Here is a 19478-nt window from a genome sequence, read left to right as displayed (position 1 = left end):
CTCCCTCCATGGGCACCTGCTCTGTGCCAGCACAGGGGTGGATGGGATAAAGCTGTTCCCAGGAACCTGGTTAAAAATCCAGGGTAAAAAAAAACCACCCTCATTTTGGGAGAGGTGGTGGAGATTAGAATTATATTTAATTTTAATTTATTTTGCAGAGATCTGGGGGACAATGTGCCTTCCCAAGCAGGTGGTGTACAGCTCAAGGCAATATGGAGAGGGGAAAATGAGGCAGCCTCCCAAATCAATGCCATTGTCCTCCCCCCCTCAAAAAAGAGAGGGACAAATGTCCTGTGAGCCCAGGATTTAGAAAGTATCAATGAAGGAGTTGTGTTTAAAGTGGGAATTGGAGGATAAATATTTGGGAAGGAGTGGCTGTGGCAGGACAGTGTTTTTTGGGTGTCTCCCCATCCTCAATCCTGCCTGTGATCCCTCACTGCTGTGCCAATTTGGAATGATGAGGTAATAGATGGAAAAAGACAGGAATCTGAACTGCCAAAAAGTCACTTTTATGCCTAAATTATGACAAATTTCCCCAATATTCTCCTTTCCCTTGGATCAGGATAGTTCCATCATCCATGTCATCTCTCACAAGTGACAAAGGGGCTGGAAAATGCCAAATTATTCTCCAGAGTAACCCTGAGGGAAGGAGCTTTTCAAATGAAATCATTTGCAATGCAAAATCTGGAGGTGAGTGCAGGAATTTCAGTGGGATCCTTTGGGCCCCTGTCTGTGGCCTCCAGCTGTCCCTGTGCCAGGGGGAAAACAGCAACCCTAAGCCAGAAAGAGAAAATTCCTCCTCCAGGTATTCCAGGATGTGATTGTTGGACTGAGGACTGAAATTTGTCCTTTAATAAACCTGAACCTTTTTCCTGCCCAAAAATGAGGCAAGGTCACAAATCCCTTCCTGGGCCTGTCAGGTAGTTCCAGGCTAGGCTTAATCCTGGTTTTAAGAGGACTTTTTGCCCATGTGCTGGAAATTTGGGCTCTTCTGATGGCTCTGTGGTTGTGTGAGCAAATCTCAGCTCCACTGTGACCTCGAGCTCTGAGTGGGGCTGATCATGTTATAAATAACAAAATATTCCCTGGAGCTGCACAATCAACACCTGGCCCTGCTGGGTTGTGGTCTGGGTTTTCCCCAGGCCTTATTTTGGGGGGTTTCCTTTAGTCCAGGCTTTCAGTGTGTAATGGGCAGTTACAGAGCAGCCAGAATTTATCATGTTAATGGTGCCACAGCGCCACTAAAGCAGGTTAATTTTTTTCTTTGTATGACCTATGTAAAATTTGTAAATTATTTCCCAAGACTCTTTATCTGTGCAGCAGGAGATGTGAGTCACCTCTTTCACAGCACTTTCCTCAGCTCCCTAATGCAGCTAATATTGATTTAGGACATAAAATAACACCTCCCTTGGGGATCAGCTGCTAATTCAGTGTCATCCATGAGGTTCTCAGACTCCCTGAGTAAGATTTCAACCCTCCCTGGTGCTGAGAGGGCTTTTATTCCATGGCACTTCCAGGCATAACACACAAGGCCAGCTTTGGAAGCAGCACAGCCCTTCCAGGGGTCAAATGATATTTTTGAGGTTAATTTTGTTCTGCTAGCAGTGTGTCATCCTGTGCAGGAAAGATGAGAACTTGGGGAAATATAAATTAAAATAAGTTTAGTGCAACTGCTTTGGTTTTTTCTGTGTGTTGTGGTCTTAGAAGTGATCTAGGGAATGAGTTCCAAGAAAGTATTCCATGACTGCAGAGGTGATTTGGGTTAATGATGGGAGAAAAGGGGGGATTTGTACAAACCAACAAAAAGGAGAGACCAGTTTCCATGCTGAGGGTTTCCAGGAAAATCTCCCTGTGTGCTGGATGTACCCAGGATTTGAGAGGGCTACAGAGAAAGTGAAATTTAAATATTATTCCAGCTAACACTGTGTATTTATGCAAGTCAGGGTAAATGAGAACACTCACACGTTCTGTTTTTGCAGAAAAAACTTTCCTTTTTCATTATCCACACACATCCACAGAGATACAGAAAAGAGCAAACAGTGCAAAACATGGGCGTTGGTCACTTCTATACAATATTTACATTGCTCAAATCCCTCAGGCAGGGAAAAGCCAGCCCAGGGTTTTCTTAGGAACTGGACAGTTTTCTTGGAAAACATATGCCAAGTGATCCCAAAAAGAAACCACCCCGCTCCTTGCTTGTCCCAGTGGTTTAGGGGTGTGAAGGTTCTGGTGTTTTGCATGGAAATGAAATTTAAGAATTAAAATCAAGAACAGCCAGCAGTGTTAAATGTTGAAGTGATGTTAAGTGTTAGTTTGAAGCGATGTTTTCCAGAGGAAAAAGGCAGGAACAGCTCCGTGTTTTGCTGTCATATGTGAGCATTTTATAGGGCTTACAATCACTGTCTCAAATCATGGAATGGTTTGGGTTGGAATTGGCCTTCAAGACCATGGGCAGGGACACCTCCCAGTATCCCAGGTTGCTCCAAGCCCCATCCAGCCTGGCCTTGGACACTTCAGGGATTTCACATCGGGCAGAACGAGCCTTTAAACACACCCAGGTCCTGACAGAACAAACAGGAAAGGGAGAATATTCCCATGGCTGGACTCTGTACCCAGAGAAAAGGAGCTTTGACCTCTCTTGTGGGAAGCAAAGATGTTTTGGGTTGATCTTCCTCACTTGCTTGAACCTCCCACAAACCTGATTTTCTGCTAGTGGCATCTCCATGGCACAGAATTTCAGAGAGATGCAGAAGACATGTACAAATGTCACAACAGGATGAGAGGGAATGGCCCCCAGTTGTGCCAGGGGAGGTTTAGATTGGATTTCAGGGAAAGTTCTTCCACAGAAAGGGTTGTCAAGCATTGAAACAGCAAAGAGGTGGAGTGTCCATCCCTGAAGGTGTTCAGAAAGTGTCTGGATGTGGCACTTGGGGACGTGGGTTTGTGGTGAATGTGGCAGGGCTGGGTTGATGGTTGGACTTGATGATCTTGGAGGTCTTTCAGCCTTAATTTCATGATTCTAGGGGTGATTTATGGTCCTTGGAGTGTCAGAGGGCACACACACAGCTCAGGCCCAGCCTGGGCTCTGGGGTCAGCCTGGGGGCAGCATTCAGAAATAAAAATTACAGCTTTCCTGGAATTACAGCAAAAACAAGGCTCGGGCTGCTAATCCGTGGAGAACAACTCTGCCTCTTTCTTCAATTAATGCTGAGCACCAAAACCTGCTTAGTGAAGTGAGGGCTGCTTTGTTCCTGTCCCCAAATCCTGCCCCAGGAGCTCTGTGGACACAGCAAAGCTTTGGGGCGCTGAGGGCTCCCTGTGGCCAGCAGGTCACACCAAAGGACACTTTCACAGGACAATTTCCTGCCTGTGGACAGCAAACTTCCCACTGGGAATGGCATGGAATGTCATGGGGAGCTCTGCAGGGCCACAGCTCTAGAGAAGGCTGTCAGAGGTGCTGTATCTCTCTGGCACAGGGAAACTCCTCCTGGGTCATCCATGTATTTTTGCTGGGTCAGGAGTAGAGCCTCCCTCCCTCCCTCAGCCACGGAGAACTTCAGGGAGAACCACCAAAAAAACTTCCCAGGGTTGGTTTTAGAGGGATTTCGAGGCTGGATCCATGCAGGGAGGAGCAGAGCCTGGGTAGCTGATGTGCATGTGCAGCACAGGATCTTTCCCTCCCTTTGGCTCATCCAAGAGCTAATCCATGACTTTTATACATGACTTGTGCTGCCTCTTTGCCCTCGTGGCTCACAGATGTGACTCTGGGTAGTTTGTGCAAAGCTGGTGGAGATTTTCACAAGATTTACCCAAGACCTGGCACCTTTCACCCATCCTAGGGCCCGTGGTGGCACCAAGAGGAACTTCCTGGGACTGTAGAACAAATCCCTGTGGATTGGCACAGAATTTCACCAGGTGTGGGTACCTCAGGGTGGGTTTGGGCTGGGCAGAGTGCCCAGGAACCTTCTGGAGCTGCAGCTTTTCCAGCTGGGCAATGGGTTGGGGAATGGGAACAGGAACCTGGCTGGGAGCAAGGAAATCCATGAGTAATGTTTGTTTAGGATCTCTGGGTCCTGTCTGAGCCTCTAAAGGCAGTGACTTTTAATTAATTTGATTTTGTTTTTAAACTTGAAGCTGTGGCGTTGTCTTTGCTGACAGCAGCTCTTTGGGGGGGGGGGGGGAACACTCAGCTGCCCCTTAGCCAGAAAAGTTGGGAATCCACTTTTCTGCCACCCTCTCCTCCCAGCTTGGCTTTGCTGACATCTGAAAAATCACTTTTCCTCTCTCTGAATGCATAATTGGTTATTTATCCACAAACCATGGAGTGTGTACTCAGTGTACCTGACCTAGAAAAAACCAGATTAGTCAAGACCTGTCCCAGCAGATGTGAGTGTCAGTCATCATGTGATCTCCATATAATTTATGAGGTCTTAAATTACAAAATAATGGATCTTTTCAGTTGGCATTTTGGCACAGGATGATAGGATTACATTTTATGTGAGAATATCCACCGCAGCTCTTGCCCCATAAAACTGCAAACAGAAATTTGTAAGCATTGGCACTGGTTTGCCTCCCAAAAAGACACCCATTATGCTGGGATTACAGGCAGGCCATGGATGTGGGGCCTGGAGCTTGTCCAGTCCCAGCCAGTTCATTCCCTCCTCTCTTTTACCATTTCCTTCAGAAGCCCAGACAGTGGTTTCTAGCCTGGACTTTTCTTTTTTCCCTTGGATTTTACCAGAGGAAGGTCTGTGGAGCACACCCAGAGCAGAAGGTGTCTCAGGGCTCTGTAAATGAGAGGTTCTGCAGCCACCAGACATGAGAACAGCCCCGTCCCACAAAGCTCCCAAACCCCACAAGCTCTGGAATCACTTCTCAAGAGTAAAGCAGCAGCTTTAAAATAAGATTTCCAAGCTGGCAGTTGGATGTTGCCTGCTGAGAACAAGCTGAGTGCAAACAGGTTTCTCATCTCTGTAAATCTGAATTAAGCAGGGCTTTGCCTCAGAGAAGCATTTTCTTATGTTGCAAATATTCTTCTTGCAAATAGGAAGATGTTTTTAGGCACAGAATGGGATTCTTGGGGCTGTCCTGTGCAGGGCCAGGAGTTGCACTTCTGTGATCCTTGTGGGTCACTTCCAGCTCAGGATATTCTGTGGTTCTAAATGCCCCCCTCACTTTTTTAGCAAATCCTTCTCACTCTTGTTCCTTCTCTCTCCCACCCCTAGAAATAAAGTTTGTTAGTGAATTCTTCCTGCTCTTTTTCCTTCCCTCTCTCCTCCCTAAAAGTGCAGCTTGTTTCTCATCAAGCCCAGTTCCTGGCAGGGTTTTGGGATGGGGTGCCCCATTTCTCACAGAGTTTGGGGTGTGTCAGAGCTGCTGATGGTTCCCCAACCCTCCTCTGCCATGGGATGAAGGATTTGCTCCTCTGGGAGAACTCTGCCTGTAGGGAAGCCTGGCAAATCCCTCTCTTTGCCTTTTGGTCTGAAGGGAACGACTTCTCTGAAATACACACATTTCATGGCAAGGGTTGAGGTGGGCTGATCAGCCAAAGGAAATCTGGATTTTAAAATGCCCTGTGAAGAGTTTGGGTGCAGTAGGAAAGGGGCACAGGCAGGAAAAGTGACAAGGTACTGGTTAAATGGCAAATATTGCTGCTTCCTAAAGCCCAGCTCATCCCTTGGGCTGGAGGTGAACCTTTCCCAGCTGCTGACGAATTCCCTGTCACTGTCTATCCCTTGTCCTGCCACACTGACCTCATTCCACCAACTTTTTTCAGTGATCTCTCCCTGTTTTCACATTCTTCTGCTCCAAAGTGCAATTGTCTGCGGGTTTAATCTCCAGAAAAGCCTCCCGGGCCAGTCCTGTGTGCAAGTTTCCAGTAAGTATTGCTGTAACTCAGAGCTGAAATAGAATATTTTTGGCTGCTCTCATGCTCTCTGTGTATAATGAGTTGATCATATGTTTTTCTCCAATAAGTGACATTTTAGGGCTGAAATAGAATCATCTTTGGGGTCTCTCAACCTTGGTTAGCCACTGACTTCTTTATTCAAAGTGAATGCAGTGCTAAATAAATATTCCCTTGGAAGCATTAACATTTTACAGCTGAATTCTTCTCACACTTAAACCTCTGTTGCTTTAAATGATCACATTTGAGGTGCTGCTCTTGTATCTCACGAGGCTTCATCAGAGAGACTTAAAATAGAGTTGAGTGGAAAACATCTGCTCAATTAATAATTTGTCTCCTTTTTTGGCAATAATTCCCTAGAAGTAGCTTTGCCATGGTAATGTAGATTGCTGAGCTAACAAGTTGTAACTTTATATTTTTTCAAATGAAATTGTTCTCCTCATTTCTTTTTCTTACACTTAAGAAGGAACCAGCCTGGGAAGGGCTGTAGAGCTTCAAGCATGAGCCAAGAGTTGGAGAAAGGAACCAGGTGGTAAAATGCAACACATACAAAAAATTAATTTTCCATATATTTCTGTAATCTATAAAAAGAAAGGTAATAAATTAATTGGAAAACAAGACAATAATTGCTGTAACCAGCTAAGAAAAGAGTGCAGCAAATTGGCTTTTGAGTTACCTTGAGGCCCTAAAAACCCATTCAGCAATCACAGATCCTCCCTTAACTGGATGCTGGGACACCACTTGTCCATATTTCAGCAGGATCAGCACTCCTGGGCCTTCAGCTGCCTCAGCTTCTGTATGGGAACTTTGCCCTTGGAAGAACTCTGGGGTTTCAGGCCCCTCTCCAGCTGACTTTACAGTCCAGCCCTTCCCAGAAATAGTCATATAATCCCCTGGGATATAAAAGCCCAGGTGCAACAGATCATTAATGGGCTCTTTACTCCTTCCCAGAGGTGGCATTAAAAATAATCAAATAAATTAAATGACAGCTTAATCTGATAAAAATGAAACTTCATCTTTCAAAACTGTAGTAATAATTATCTTTTTTTTTTTCTTATTATCTTTTCTGTCACCAAGCAACTCTTTTGCCTAATTCCCTAACAATTATTTACACTTCAAACCTCTCCATAAATTCCAGTCTCTAGGAAAACCAGGCTCTGCACTCTGGCAGTGGAGTAAGGAAAAGCCACAAGCTTTTATTATGCCTTTGTAAGCAAACATACATATTGTGGGAAGTTACTGAGTTAACATATGAGGATGAGGATGCACCTGCAGAAGGCAGAAATATTGGCAGGAATCTCTAAAAAAATTGAAATTTTCTATTTCCCAACTGGTCCCATGTCAACTGCTGAGGGGGAAAATGCCAAATGTTGGCATCTTCTGGTTAAAGAAGCTGTTCTGTTCCCTCCTGAGTTGATGCATGTGTTGTAGCCTATCCATAATCTCCAAAGGGAGATCCATTGGGATTTTCACACTTTGTGTTCACCCGTGGAAGGTGATGGGACCATCCCAGTGCGAGGATCTGTCGTTCCCCCAGCAGCTTTTCTTCATTAACCCCACGTGTGAGCCCCCGTTTTCTGGAGCTGCTCTTTGCCACGTGGTGTTAATCAGGAGTTAATGGGGGGTAACTCCCTGTGTAAACATCTCCCTAGAAATGGGATTCAGATGTGGGATCTCCCCCGTTGGTGATGGCCTGGTCACTGATCTCATCCTGCGGCGCCGGCAGCGCCGTCTTTGTGAGCGGCATCTCTGTCTTGAAGAGAGAATCCATTTTGATCTGGGTTTTGATGTTGAAGGACTTCTGGAAGGACTCGGAGGTGAAGTAGTAGATGAAGGGGTCGAAGCAGCAGTTGAGGGTGGCAATGCACAACGTGATGGGGTACATGGTCCTGGCAAACCTCTCCAGGGAGCAGTTGGCGATGGCCTGGGAGCGCACGAGTGCGTACAGGAACAGGATGGAGTTGTAGGGGACAAAGCACACGACGAAAATGGCCACGTGCACGATGATCATCTTCAGCACTTTCTCCTTGTTCGTCCCAATCTGGGACAGGGTGGCCGGCTTCCGTAAAGTCCGGAGAACCAGCGAGGAGCACGTGAGGTTGAGCAGCAGAGGGATGATGAATCCCACCACCTCAATAAATATGGTGATCTTGGACAGGTAGGTTTTCCAGATCCTTTTGGAGAACCCTTCGAAACAGGTGGTGCTGGTGTTGGACACATTGGTGGTGGAGAACAGCGAGGCCGAAATTCCGCCGCTGAGGACCAGGATCCAAACGCCGGCGCAGACGATGGCGGAATTCCTCCTGGTGCGGATGGTGCGGGAGCGGAAGGGGTACACGATGGCCAGGAAGCGATCCACGCTGATGCAGGTGAGGAACAGCATGCTCCCGTAGATGTTGGTGAGGAACGCCGTGCCCGAGATCTTGCACAGGCTGTCCCCGAAGGGCCAGTGCCTGTTGAAGTTGTAGAAAATCTTAAAGGGCAAAGTGAACACAAAAAGCAAGTCTGAAACGGCCAGGTTGGTCATGAAAATGGCCGTCTCGCTCCGCATCTTCATCCGGAAGAGGAAGACGAAGAGGGAGGCGCAGTTTGTGATCAAGCCAAGGATGAAGACCACGCTGTACACGGCTCCGTACAGGTTGTACTTGAAGGAATCGTCTGTCAGGCAGGTATGGTTGTTGCTGTGGTTTCCCATGCCAAGTCTGGGATGGGCTTCCAAAGGCCTTCAAAGTCTACTTCAGTGACATCCATAAAATAAGGCAGGGAGCTCGTCCCTTCCCGAAGGAACGCATTCCAGGGAGGTGGCTGGACTCCTTCCTACCGCATCTCCCTCACGGATCCTTTCATCCTAAAGGAGAAAGAGAGAACTGCCATCACTCTTGAACCAAAGTGGCTGTGCAAGAGAAATTCCCAAATTAATGGATGTGCAAACAACAGCAGGAATTAGTTTTCAAGTGAGTCTTTGCAAGTTCCACTATTATTGGAGTTTTTCACAGTTGAAGATGGAATTTACTGAATTTGGCCTTTACTTTCCTTCCATCCCTCCATCATCCTCCTGTTTGAAGGAGAGTGATTGTTCTGAGCAGCCAGGTCTATGGAAGGTGTCCCTGTCCATGGAAGGGGTTGGAACAAGAGGGGCTTTAAGGTCCTTTCCAACCCAAACTGTTCCGTGATAATTCCAGCATTCCCCTTGGAAAGGTTTTTCTTTAAAATCTGAGATGGAATTGGCCCAGTATGTTTGGAAAGAAATTTAACAGAATGGAACATCTGAAATTTTGCCCTAAACCTGTAATAGGAGGAGAAAAGCTGAAAGTTGTAGTGTAATTTAAACTGTGCACAAAGACAAGGTCTATGGATTTTCAATCTTTTTTGATGCAAAAGTATTAAAAACCCCACCAAAATCTATGATGAAGAAGAGCTGCTTTGCCATTTTTCTAATTGACAATAGCAGCATCCTTGCACATGTTTTCCAAAGTGGAAAACTGTTGTAGCTCAGAAATATTTACCAAAAACACTTCCCAAAGCCATGTTTCCCTTTTTTTCCCCTGCTTACAATGTCTGCAAATATGGTATTACTTCCAAAAGGAATTTTTTTGCAAGTGTAAAATTTTCCCAAGAAAGATTCCTCTAAGCTGCACCAACAGCTGCTTTTCATTCCTACTCTTTGTCGAGGTTTGGAATATGAAATTTGGGAAATCTCATGGACTACACTCTTGTAAGACTTTGTCCCAACTCAACAAGCTTTGGAAACCCGTGAAGTGAGCATGTTTTTACTTGGACATAGGTGCTTCCTGAACTCCCTGGATCATCTCTCCTGCCTATTTTAAGTATTTTTAATGCCTGTGAGAATAATCCCTTGGAAAGTCTCCTCGAGGAAAGTCCCACTGGAGCAAGGAGGGTTTGTGAGTTGGATCATGAACTCAGCACTTCTTGGAAATGTGGAGCAAAGCTGGGTTTTGAAGGGAAAGACCTTTTCCTTACAAACTCCAGCCAGCCAAATAAGAACTAGTTTGGAATCTCCTTGTAATCTAAGAAATTTAGGAGCTACAACTGGGAGTAGTTTGGAGGCGAAACTCTTGTGAAGAGTGGGATCCTTTCCAGAGTGAACCCCTGACAGAGGAGTTCCAGCTCCAAACCTGTCACTGAGCTGTGTTAAAGGTTGCAATGGCAACATATAAACAAAATGGAAAACAAATCATGGTCTCGAGACAATTTGGGATGCAAATGATCAAAATCAGATGTTTTCCCTGTTTTCCTCCTCGGAGTTCTCGCATGCAAGCTGTCAGCCTTGCTGGTAAAATGGCAAGTGTTGGCAAAGCTGGGATAGCCACGGCTTTGCTGGAGGGAAGGGACAAGTTCCTCATCTGGGAATGCCTGGAGAACCACAGGCTGCCCAAAAACTGGTGCTGTGACCCTGGGAGCAGGCAGCACCTCACCTTTGCACCTGGCAAAGTAGCAAGAAAGGAGGATGTCCATATCTGCCTTCCCAGATTACTTCATCCTTTGAACATCCAAAAATGATGAATTGGAACTTGGAGGTGTCTCCTGTAGAGATGTTTTTCCTCCTAAATTCATGGTTAAACAAGCTAAAAAAAAATACAAAATATTTAAATTTATGGGAAGCACAGAAGTAAAATCTCAAATGTGGGATTGAATTCATTTTCTTTGGATCTGTGGTGGAAGGGAAAAAGAAAAGGTCTTGCCTGAAAGTTCAAATGCCTTTAAACAAGAGCTGAGTTGGATTGGAAAGCTCACATGAGCTCCAACAGGAATAGCTGAGCCTTGGCTTAACCTTCAGCCTAAAGCATTAAATCCTTGTCCTGAGGCTCCCTCCCAGTGCAGACACTCCCTGTTATCTCCATCATGAGTTTGTGTTTATGCTGGATTGTGACTCCCTGGGTGTGTGAACCCCAGGTGTGCCACACTCTCCTGGTCCAGGGTCCACTCTGGGGAGATCTCAGAGGGATTGGGTGTCCGTGGATACCTCACACAGTCTGGGAGCCCTGTGGAAATCCCGCTTTCCAACCTGGCCTGGATTTGGGCAGTTCCATGCCCAGGTTTGAAAGGTGCCTTTGGAACTCTCACCTTTGCTCCTGACTAAGTGCTTGTTGCCAGCAGCCTCACCCAGATACTCCTCACACAACAAAAAAGATGCTCCATCACCTGATCCTGTTCTCCCTGCTCTGCTCCAGACAGCCCCGAGGTCAAATCCCATTTTTTCCAGTGTCCAATCTCTGGGAATTGCCTGCCAGCAATTGTCTAGTTAACTTATGGGCTTTAAAATACAGCCTGCCTTGTTTACCTATGGAACCCTGAGGTGTTTAAACAAGCTGACAAGTGGCTTTGAAACCCAGCCATGTGCTTTAAATTCTGTAGGACGAGTCCACAGATTGAGTTTTCCGACTTTAAAATTCCCTTTCCTTCCTTTCCACTATGGATTAAAGCAGTGGGATGCTCTTCATGGTCACCACTGCTGTTGCCTTGCTGGGAAAATGTAAAGCAATATATTTTTTAAAAACTGAGTAAATACAGGATGACAAAATAGTAATTTTTTTTAAGATTTCAGGGAGAGCAAAGCTTTAAATCCTATATTTCAACTGGGGGCCAGTCAAGGAGGGGAGGAATGTAATGGAATAAACCCCCTGTTAGTGTGATAAAATTCAGAATATTCTCTCTCCTAGCAGGAATGGTACCAGCAAACCTCCAGCCATCCCTCACAAAGCCCTCTAATTCAAAGTGAGGTTCAGCAGAGTAGGTTAGAAATATCCCATCCTCCATGGACTGAAAAGAGAGGAAAACTTGGTGTTACTTCCTATGGTGCCTGAGTATCCTGTTTACAATTCCTGCATTTCCTCCTCCCAGCACCCCAAGACACCTCCAAACTGCCAGACTGCAGCTCCATCCAGAGGAGCTGTTTGTTGGAACAGGAATTACTGCAGGGGGAAAAAACAAATTTTAAAAGCAGCCCTGTCATTCCATTATCCCATTCTTCCAGCTCCACACCGATCCCGCTCTCCACATGTGCAGCAAGCTGAGGTCAGAAAAACACCAGCATGAGGCTTGGGGATGGCATTTTTGGCATCATCACATTTTCTTTTAGTCATGTGAGATGTCAGATGAGGGGAACTTTATCAGTCTGGACGTGAAGGACACCCTGTGTGTTCATTTGAGCTCTGGGTTTGGGAGGTCTGGCACAGCCCTGATGAGAAAACCTCCCAGGGCTGAAGGATCTTTGCTGGATTGTCATGGTGTGTGCTCAGGTTATCTCTGAAATCTTGAGAAACAAAGGTTTAAAGGTGGAGAAGCCAAAACCTGCAGGACAGTGAGGTTTGGGGAGATTTCTCTGGGTTTTCTCCCAGGTTATGGCAACACTCCTTGTCTTTTGATAGGGTCTCAGCCCCTGGCATGGAAATAAATAGGGATTTTCCTGGGCACAGCAAGAGCTTTATTTCTGCCTTCTCCTGACAAGAATTCCATTCACTCCAGGGTTTGCAGCTCCCTGCTCCTCACCCCACTGCTACAACGCCTGTGGGATGAGTAACTTACTCCCACCATGGAGCCCAGGGTTACAGCTGAACAACAAACTCGGCTCTGCAGCTTCTTGGTGTTTATTTCCTTCGTTCCACTTTAATTAAGCAGGAGGTACAAATAAGGGTTTTTTTGCGGGGAGATGTTTGGGGTTTTGGCAGATTTTTGCAGAGATGGTAATTCTGTGTGACTCTGTAGGGCCTGGGCTCTTCTAGACTGGTGACTACAGATAAAATAAGATTAAACTGCAATTGTTTGAACAGATAAAATCAAAACTATTATATATTTTTAAAAAACCAAAACCACCTTCTATCTGAAAAACCGAGCATCTCAGTTCCTGCAATGGAATTTCCGCTTACTTCTACTTTCTTTTTTTCAGTAAAAGTTGGTTTTGTTCAGGGAGAGCTCTGAGAGTGTGAACTGGCAGCAGCTTTAAGGACAAACGTCCAGTCTGGGGCAATCTGGTGGCTGATTTTTCCCTGCTGGAGGCTGCCAGGGCGGGAGCTGATGCTGCTTCTATTTTCCCAGCAGTGTGGGTTTATGGAAAGCTGGAGCAGGTGATGCTGGATCTGGAAAGGTGTAGGGATGGGAAATAGCTTGGGACACCAGTAGTGGGGTTGGGCTCAGCTCGCTGTGAGTGCTCCATCCTCCCCGGAGCTCCTGGCAGATTCCCAGTTCTGCTCCCCGGTGCGGCAGGAGCAAGGGAAGGCCGGGATTAGAGGGTGGGAAGCGGAGCAGCTGCCTGTAAACAAAGCTCCATTGACGATCCCAAGCGCTGGGAAGGAGAAACGCTTTAATCTCTTTCATTTCCTAATCCTAAGTGATGTATTGGAGAACAGTGGGGAAAGAGCAGACAGAAGTGGGACTTTGAAGTCCACGGAGGTTTGTGGAGCTTCAAAGGGCCATTCTTGCCCGGTTTATCGGAGTGAATGCCCGGCCGGTATGCCGGGGAATGGGGACGTTTGCGGGTGATTAGCCCAAAAAATCAGGGCAGGAAGGCTCTTATTCATGGCTTTGACACTTATTGTGCTCGGTGTCGCAGGACCTGGCAGTCCCCAGCCCTTGCTGCGGCTGCGACATCGCCTGCCGTACCTGCGGGAAGCTGGCGCTGGGAGTGGCCCGCTTCAGGCAGGTTTCAGCTGCTGATTTTTCAGAGAAAAACCCCAAACGTGGGGGGCCTGGGGAGGCATCGCCTCTCACCGGGCGGGAGTGAGCGCAGGGATGGGGTGGGAGCCGCCGGGCGCTGCTGTCCCCTGCTCCGAGCTGGCTTTGGCTCCTGGGGACCCTCACACCCCCTCCCAGCTCAGCAGCTCCCCTGATTTAATTCTTCTCCAGGATGGGGCAGGGAAGGAAACCTGAGCCTCTCAGCCCGAACCCTAAAGGCGCTCTCCTTTTTTCTTCCTTTTTTCTTTTCTTTAATTGCTCAGCACCGCCGTTGTCTCCTCACTGTCCTCTGAGACTTACAAAGCATTTCCTGCTCGCGGTGCCTTCTCTGGGCTGTATCTGTTTTGGATTGAGCTAATTAAAATGTTTCCTTCAGAAGAGATTCGCGAACTGCCTTACCCCATATTCAGCCACTGATCCTCAGGGCATGACTCTCCTTTTGTTTGCACTGAGAATGTCTCTCTCCATTTACATCACCCTTTAACCCTTGGCGTGCTCTGCCTCTCCCCATCCCCAGCAGCCTCCAGAGGGGCTGGGCCGCAGCCAGGAATCGATGGGATTCACCCCAAACTTCTCGGCGAAGTTTGCATTATTTAACACTTGTAAGAGCGGCTTTTTGCCCGGCTTTTGGTGCTGGAGGAGTGCGGGAATGCTGCTTGTTTGGAGCCCCAGGGATTGCTGGATAATGGCAGCGCTGGATTCAATAGAGAAAATTTAGATGCAAAGAAAAGCTGATGAAGTGCTGAAAAGCAAAGTTACCCTGTCTGACCAGGTTGTTTTCACCCAGGAATAATGTTTGTGGTAGAGGTTGCCGTGTCCTTGATGTAGCTCTGGTTCATTACAAAGTGTGGCTAAGGGAAAAAAAAAAAAAAAAACAACATAAAAAATAAGAGACTCCTGTTTCCCTGAGCCACTGGGGACTCCAACAACAGGCCTGGGTTTATTTGCTCACAGCTCCAAAAGGTTCCCAGTCAGCAGCCTGCCCAACAAGCTGCCTTTCTTTGCTTTCCCTGACACAATTTCCAGTGGTTCCTCGGCCATTCCTTGGCTTTTTGGCTCCTTGTGGCCTTTCCTCAGCTCCTCTGAGCCACGTGGAGCCCTCCTGCCACCCCATCCTCATCCCACGGGCTGGATCCTCTGCACTCCCTTTGCTGAAATGGGACAGCTGAGAACTTTCTCCTCCCATTATCGGAAACTATGGACTTTTCTTGCCTTGCCTTGCACCCAGAAGGTGCCAGCACAGCAGCACAAGCACCAATTTCACCTTGGCAAGGTGGCCTGGCTGGAGGGGCTGTCTGGATTCCTTTGGGTGCTGGGCCAGTCCTTCCATAGGACTGGACAAAATCCATGTTTGGGATCTTGAGGGATCTGTGCCCTGTGTTTATTTACTGCAGGGGCTTGATCTAACAGGGCTTTGTTGTCTTCAATGGCTTTATCCTGAGGGGAAAAGGGGAAATTTTGAGGATTGTAGAGTCCCAGGATGGTTTGGGTTGGAAGGGAATTTAAAGCCCATCCTGTTCAATCCCTGTCTTGGGCAGAGACGCCTTCCACCTCAAACCTCGACCAACCTGGCTTTTTCTGTAAAGTGGTAAAATAACTAAGGAATTGCTCCACAATGCAGAAATATCCAATCTCAGCTATCCAGCAAAGCTTCTGCAGTGAAGCTTCTTAGAAATCAGATTTCTAATTATAAGATGAGGGCAAGGCAATGACATTTTGGCATCGTGCAAGGGCTGGATGCTGCTTTTCCTGCTAAATATGGTTATATCCATCTGTAAAACATGCTGGGGAGGAAGAGGGTGAGTTGTCTGTAGGTTCAAGAAAGGAGAGTAGGAATAATATGAGAGGAAAAGAAGAGGTCTGTTGTGGCTGTGTATTTACAGCATCACAGGGTCTCACAGCCTGATGAGCTCATGTTTTGACCAGAGAAAGGATCTGCTCTGCTGCCAAAACACACCTTTGTCTCAGGGCTCAGGGACCGATGAATATCCCTTAATTTCACTTGCCAAGATAAAGAGATCTTCCTCTTCCTACCAACCAAACACATCACAAATAATCCAGCAAATTTTCCTGCAGCCAGGGTCAGCTCAGGCTGGTCTGGCTCTGGAGCAGGGTGGATCTTTACCCCTTTTATGGGGCTGAACTGGGAGCTGGTGCAGGAGGAAGCCTTGCAGAGCCACTGTCTGCTCTGGGAATAAAGAGCTCCTCTTTTCAGGGAGAGAATCTCCCTTCTGTGGAAAGTGGTGGCTCCCCTTCCCCGAGACTAAATCGGATCCTTATTTAGGGAGGAGGAGCAACGTGTGGAGGAGCAGAGTGAGGCTCTGCACGCACGCTTGACCTGGAAAGACCCGCTGAGGGTGGCTGAGTGCTCCAGGAGCCATCCCCACCCTGCCCAGCCCGCGGGGACGGCTCCCTGCGGCTCCTTTGGGATCCTGGAGCGCCACTCCAGCCGCACAGCCCTGACCGGGAACGCTCAGACATCGGAAATATCAAAATCCCAAATGTGCTGTAAGCACAGGGGCAGTGGCACGGATGGATCATGGGCATGGCATCCGCCCAGATGGCTCCAAGTGCCACAGCGACAGATTCCCAAATTGCTTTGCCAGGTCCCCTCCAACAGTGCACCCTGTCCCCAGTCCTGGCCCGAGCTCTGGATAAAGCTGCTTTAATTCCTGCTCCTGTGCTCCAGCCATGAGGTCACTGCTGGAGGACTGATCCATCTTCCAGCTGGGAGAGCATCCTCTCCCTGCCCAGGGAATGTTTCCATCCCTCCTCCTCAGCAACCCCAGGTGCAGCTTTGCAGTTCTGTGCCTCATTGCAATGCCCTAAATGAGGGTGAGTGCAGAACTGGGGCATTTCTTGTGTTTGTCTGTGGGGAGCTGAGCTCTTGACCCTGGAATTTGGAAGACATCGATTTTTATCAGTTGAGGAGGATTCTCATTTTTAGCCTCAAAGGATTCCAGTGAAATGTTTGTTCAGCCTCCTCTCCCACCCCCTTCCTCCCTCCTCTGTGTTTCAGGATTTTCTTTTAAAATGCAGAGGCTTTGAACCCCCCAAAGTACCAGGGTTTCCTGCCTGTTTTGTTTTTAGGGAATGCTCCTAAGGGCAAGAAGATGGAAAAGTACTACAAGGGGGGAATGTCCTTATCACCGAGCTGTGAACTTTGCACTTCCCATCCTCTGGATTTGACTGTTCTGTTCCTATAGGGCAGCAATACAAAAACCACACACACAATTGTCTCCTCTCTAACAATGATTTGGGAATGTCATTAAAACCTCCAAACTTTTCCTGCAAATTTTTCTGCCATGTGCTTATATTGTGTTAAATCCTCTCTCCTCCAAACAGCCAAATCTTTAAATGATGTTGTTCATAGTTCATTTTACTTCAGACACCCATTTCGGTTTTTTTAGAGCTGTCTTTGAATTTTTCTCATTGAATTTTGTAGCTTTAAAGGAGTAGATTTCAGCCATGAATGGAAGCCAAAGTGATAAATCAAATTTTTAAAGTTTTCAGTATAATATTTATAACTTAATTCCTAATATTTTTGTACAGTTTGTGGGAACCAGCCCTCCATTAAACGAAGGTGAATGCCACATTTCTATCCAACCCATCATAAGCCTAAAGCGTCTTTATGACACTGACTTCAAGTACAAAAGGAAGCTGTAACCAAGAGATCCTTTTCACAAACACACAACAAGCAACAGGACAGAAAACTCCTAAACTTTTCACCTGCAGTGCCACAATGAGAATCTCGATGGGAATGGAGAGTTGCGCTGGGGGTCAGAACCATTTCCATACAATCTGGAGGAGTAGCTCGCACAGGAATTACTTTCCCAAAACTTGGATCTCATCTTTCTCCCTTTAAGCAGCCCCAGCCTCGGCAGGGCTGGAGCAGGAGGAAGGGGAGCCGCCAGCGCGGGGAAAACACCGCGGATCGCCAGTGAAACCCGGCGGGATTCATCCCCCACATCCATCCCAGTCTCCAGAACCCCCACCCGCAGCTGCCATGAAATCCGGCCGCTTTTCCTGCCTCGGGAAGGGGGGGACTTACCGGGACCGCCACCATTCCCACGGGTCGGGGCTTCCTTCAGGGGATCCCTCCCTGACAGTCCTTTGTGTCCCCGGGACACGAACCGCCCGATTCCCAGGCGGGAATCCCACTTTGTCCAAGTTCAGCCGCTCATCCTCAAACTCCGCGCTGGGTGGCAGCTGCCCGGCCTTTGTTCCGAGCGGGATCGGGGCTGCCGAGCGCTGCTGCCTTCGTGTCTTGGGAAAACGGGACGCAAGAATGGGCCCAATGTCTGGGCAGGGGCTGTGGGCAGGGGGAACTCCTGGGGGTCTCCATAGGAAACGCTTTCCATTGGGCAGGGATGTGTTATTAGCGCCGGAGCCCGCCCCGCCCCGGGTCTCCGCTGGGTCCCTCTCGCGGGGCTCTATCCATGGATTCCCTTCCAGAGCCTCTCCCAGTTCGGAATTAGCAGCTTAAGGACAGCCCGACAATGAGCAGCGCGGATTTCCTGAGCAATTAGCCGGGGGACCCGGCCTGGGAGAGCGTGCCCGATGGGAACGAGCAGGGAAAAGCTCCTCAAAGCTCGGATTTTCCTTCCCGCGGCCGTAATTGTTTTGCCTTCCAATTAAAAGAAAAGTGAGGAGCAGAAGGGGGAGCTGAGAATCGGGAGAGCACTGGGTAAGATTAGGAAGCTGCAGAGCAAAGTTGGCCGTGCAAATAAAATAGCAAATATTTCCCTGTGCAGATTTAGAAAGGCGCTGTTTGTTAGGCTGGGGGTTGTTGTTTTGTTTTAAATCTTCTCAGAGGAGCTGACTGGAACAGTCTGAGCTCTTGCCCTGAATCGCTGGATTCCTGCTGGAAAGCCGGTCAGCTTTCCTTCTCCAGGGCCATAATTACAAATACTCAGAGAAGCGTGGCTGCGTCTGCCTGGGAGCTGCCCCCGAGAGCCGCGCGGTCAATCTGCCCTCTGCCTAAAAACTCCTTCTTTCCCCTTCTTACCTTCGATATCAGCCCTTCAGGTAGGGACGAGGCTCTTCTGGCAGCAGCAGCAAGGCGGCGGATGGTTCATTTTATTCCCTTTTCAGCCCTCTCTGCTTCCACAGGGCTGAAATGCCGGGGCTGCTGCTAAAGCCCAGCCTCCCCCCTAACGCGTCTCGCTCGCATTGTGTTTGTCTCTCCTCTTCCTCCGCTCTCCTTGGCTCTTCCCACCGGCAGCCAAGGCCAGTAAACAACTCATTGTGAAGCTGCGAGGGATGTAATTCCTTGGGCTGGTGGCCACCGTGGCTGAGTCGCCTCTGCAGCGTACCCGGCTGCTGCCACAGGCTTTTATCCCTCCATGCAAATAACTTCCTGAATATCTCATGTAACAGCCCAGCAGCTCCGGGCTGCTCAGCCCCAGCCTCTGCGAGCCCCCGGTTTAACGAAACGCAAAAACAGGAGCGTGGATTCGGAGTGAGAGCGGTGGCGGTGCAGATGTTTCCTGCCCCCGATGGGCAAAGGTCCATTTTATTTGTTTAGTAAAAATAGAGGCAGAAAATGTGGGGGAATGGTGTCGGCGTGGCCAAGGCATCGCTGTCCCTGAGTGTGGGGCTGGCTGAAGGCTCAGGATGGAAAACCCGCCAGTATCACCAGTAAATTTACACAGAAACCCAGTTTCGTGGCTTGTGGGCATTTTCGGGCGGCTGCATGGAAATGCTGATCCCCGGGGAGATGCGGCTGCTTTTCACACCCATTCTCATGCGAGGGTGAGAGCTCTCAGTGGGAACCCATTGACCAACACCGCAGCATTCCAAAGCTTTTTTTAGGGAAAAAAGGATATCGGGAGCTGGGTGCTCTGACACAGATTAGGATGAGCTCACTAAAACATTTTCT

The 19478-nt window shown here is 48.0% G+C and overlaps 1 protein-coding gene across 3 annotated transcripts; it reads right to left on the bottom strand.

Moving 5' to 3' along the window:
• Positions 1 to 2056: 2056 nt before the first annotated feature.
• LPAR4 (lysophosphatidic acid receptor 4) lies at positions 2057 to 18914 on the bottom strand. Of its 3 annotated transcripts, none has more exons than XM_084213338.1 (2): positions 18606 to 18914; positions 2057 to 8753 (listed from the first exon to the last, which is right to left on the bottom strand). In XM_084213338.1, exon 2 carries the CDS (start codon positions 8598 to 8600, stop codon positions 7554 to 7556), a length of 1047 nt encoding a protein of 348 aa, XP_084069464.1. In that variant the 5' UTR covers positions 8601 to 8753; positions 18606 to 18914; the 3' UTR covers positions 2057 to 7553. The 3 variants fall into 3 exon arrangements, with proteins under 3 accessions (XP_084069464.1, XP_084069465.1, XP_084069466.1); XM_084213339.1 differs by lacking the exon at positions 18606 to 18914 and adding an exon at positions 17649 to 17911; XM_084213340.1 differs by lacking the exon at positions 18606 to 18914 and adding an exon at positions 10342 to 10470.
• Between the last annotated feature and the right edge of the window lie 564 nt (positions 18915 to 19478).

This window comes from Fringilla coelebs, assembly GCF_963513975.1.
Source record: "Fringilla coelebs genome assembly, chromosome: 11".
Classification (NCBI taxonomy): Eukaryota; Metazoa; Chordata; class Aves; order Passeriformes; family Fringillidae; genus Fringilla; species Fringilla coelebs.
The sequence above is the reverse complement of the archived record's forward strand: the minus strand, read 5'-3'. Positions and strand labels throughout refer to the sequence as shown.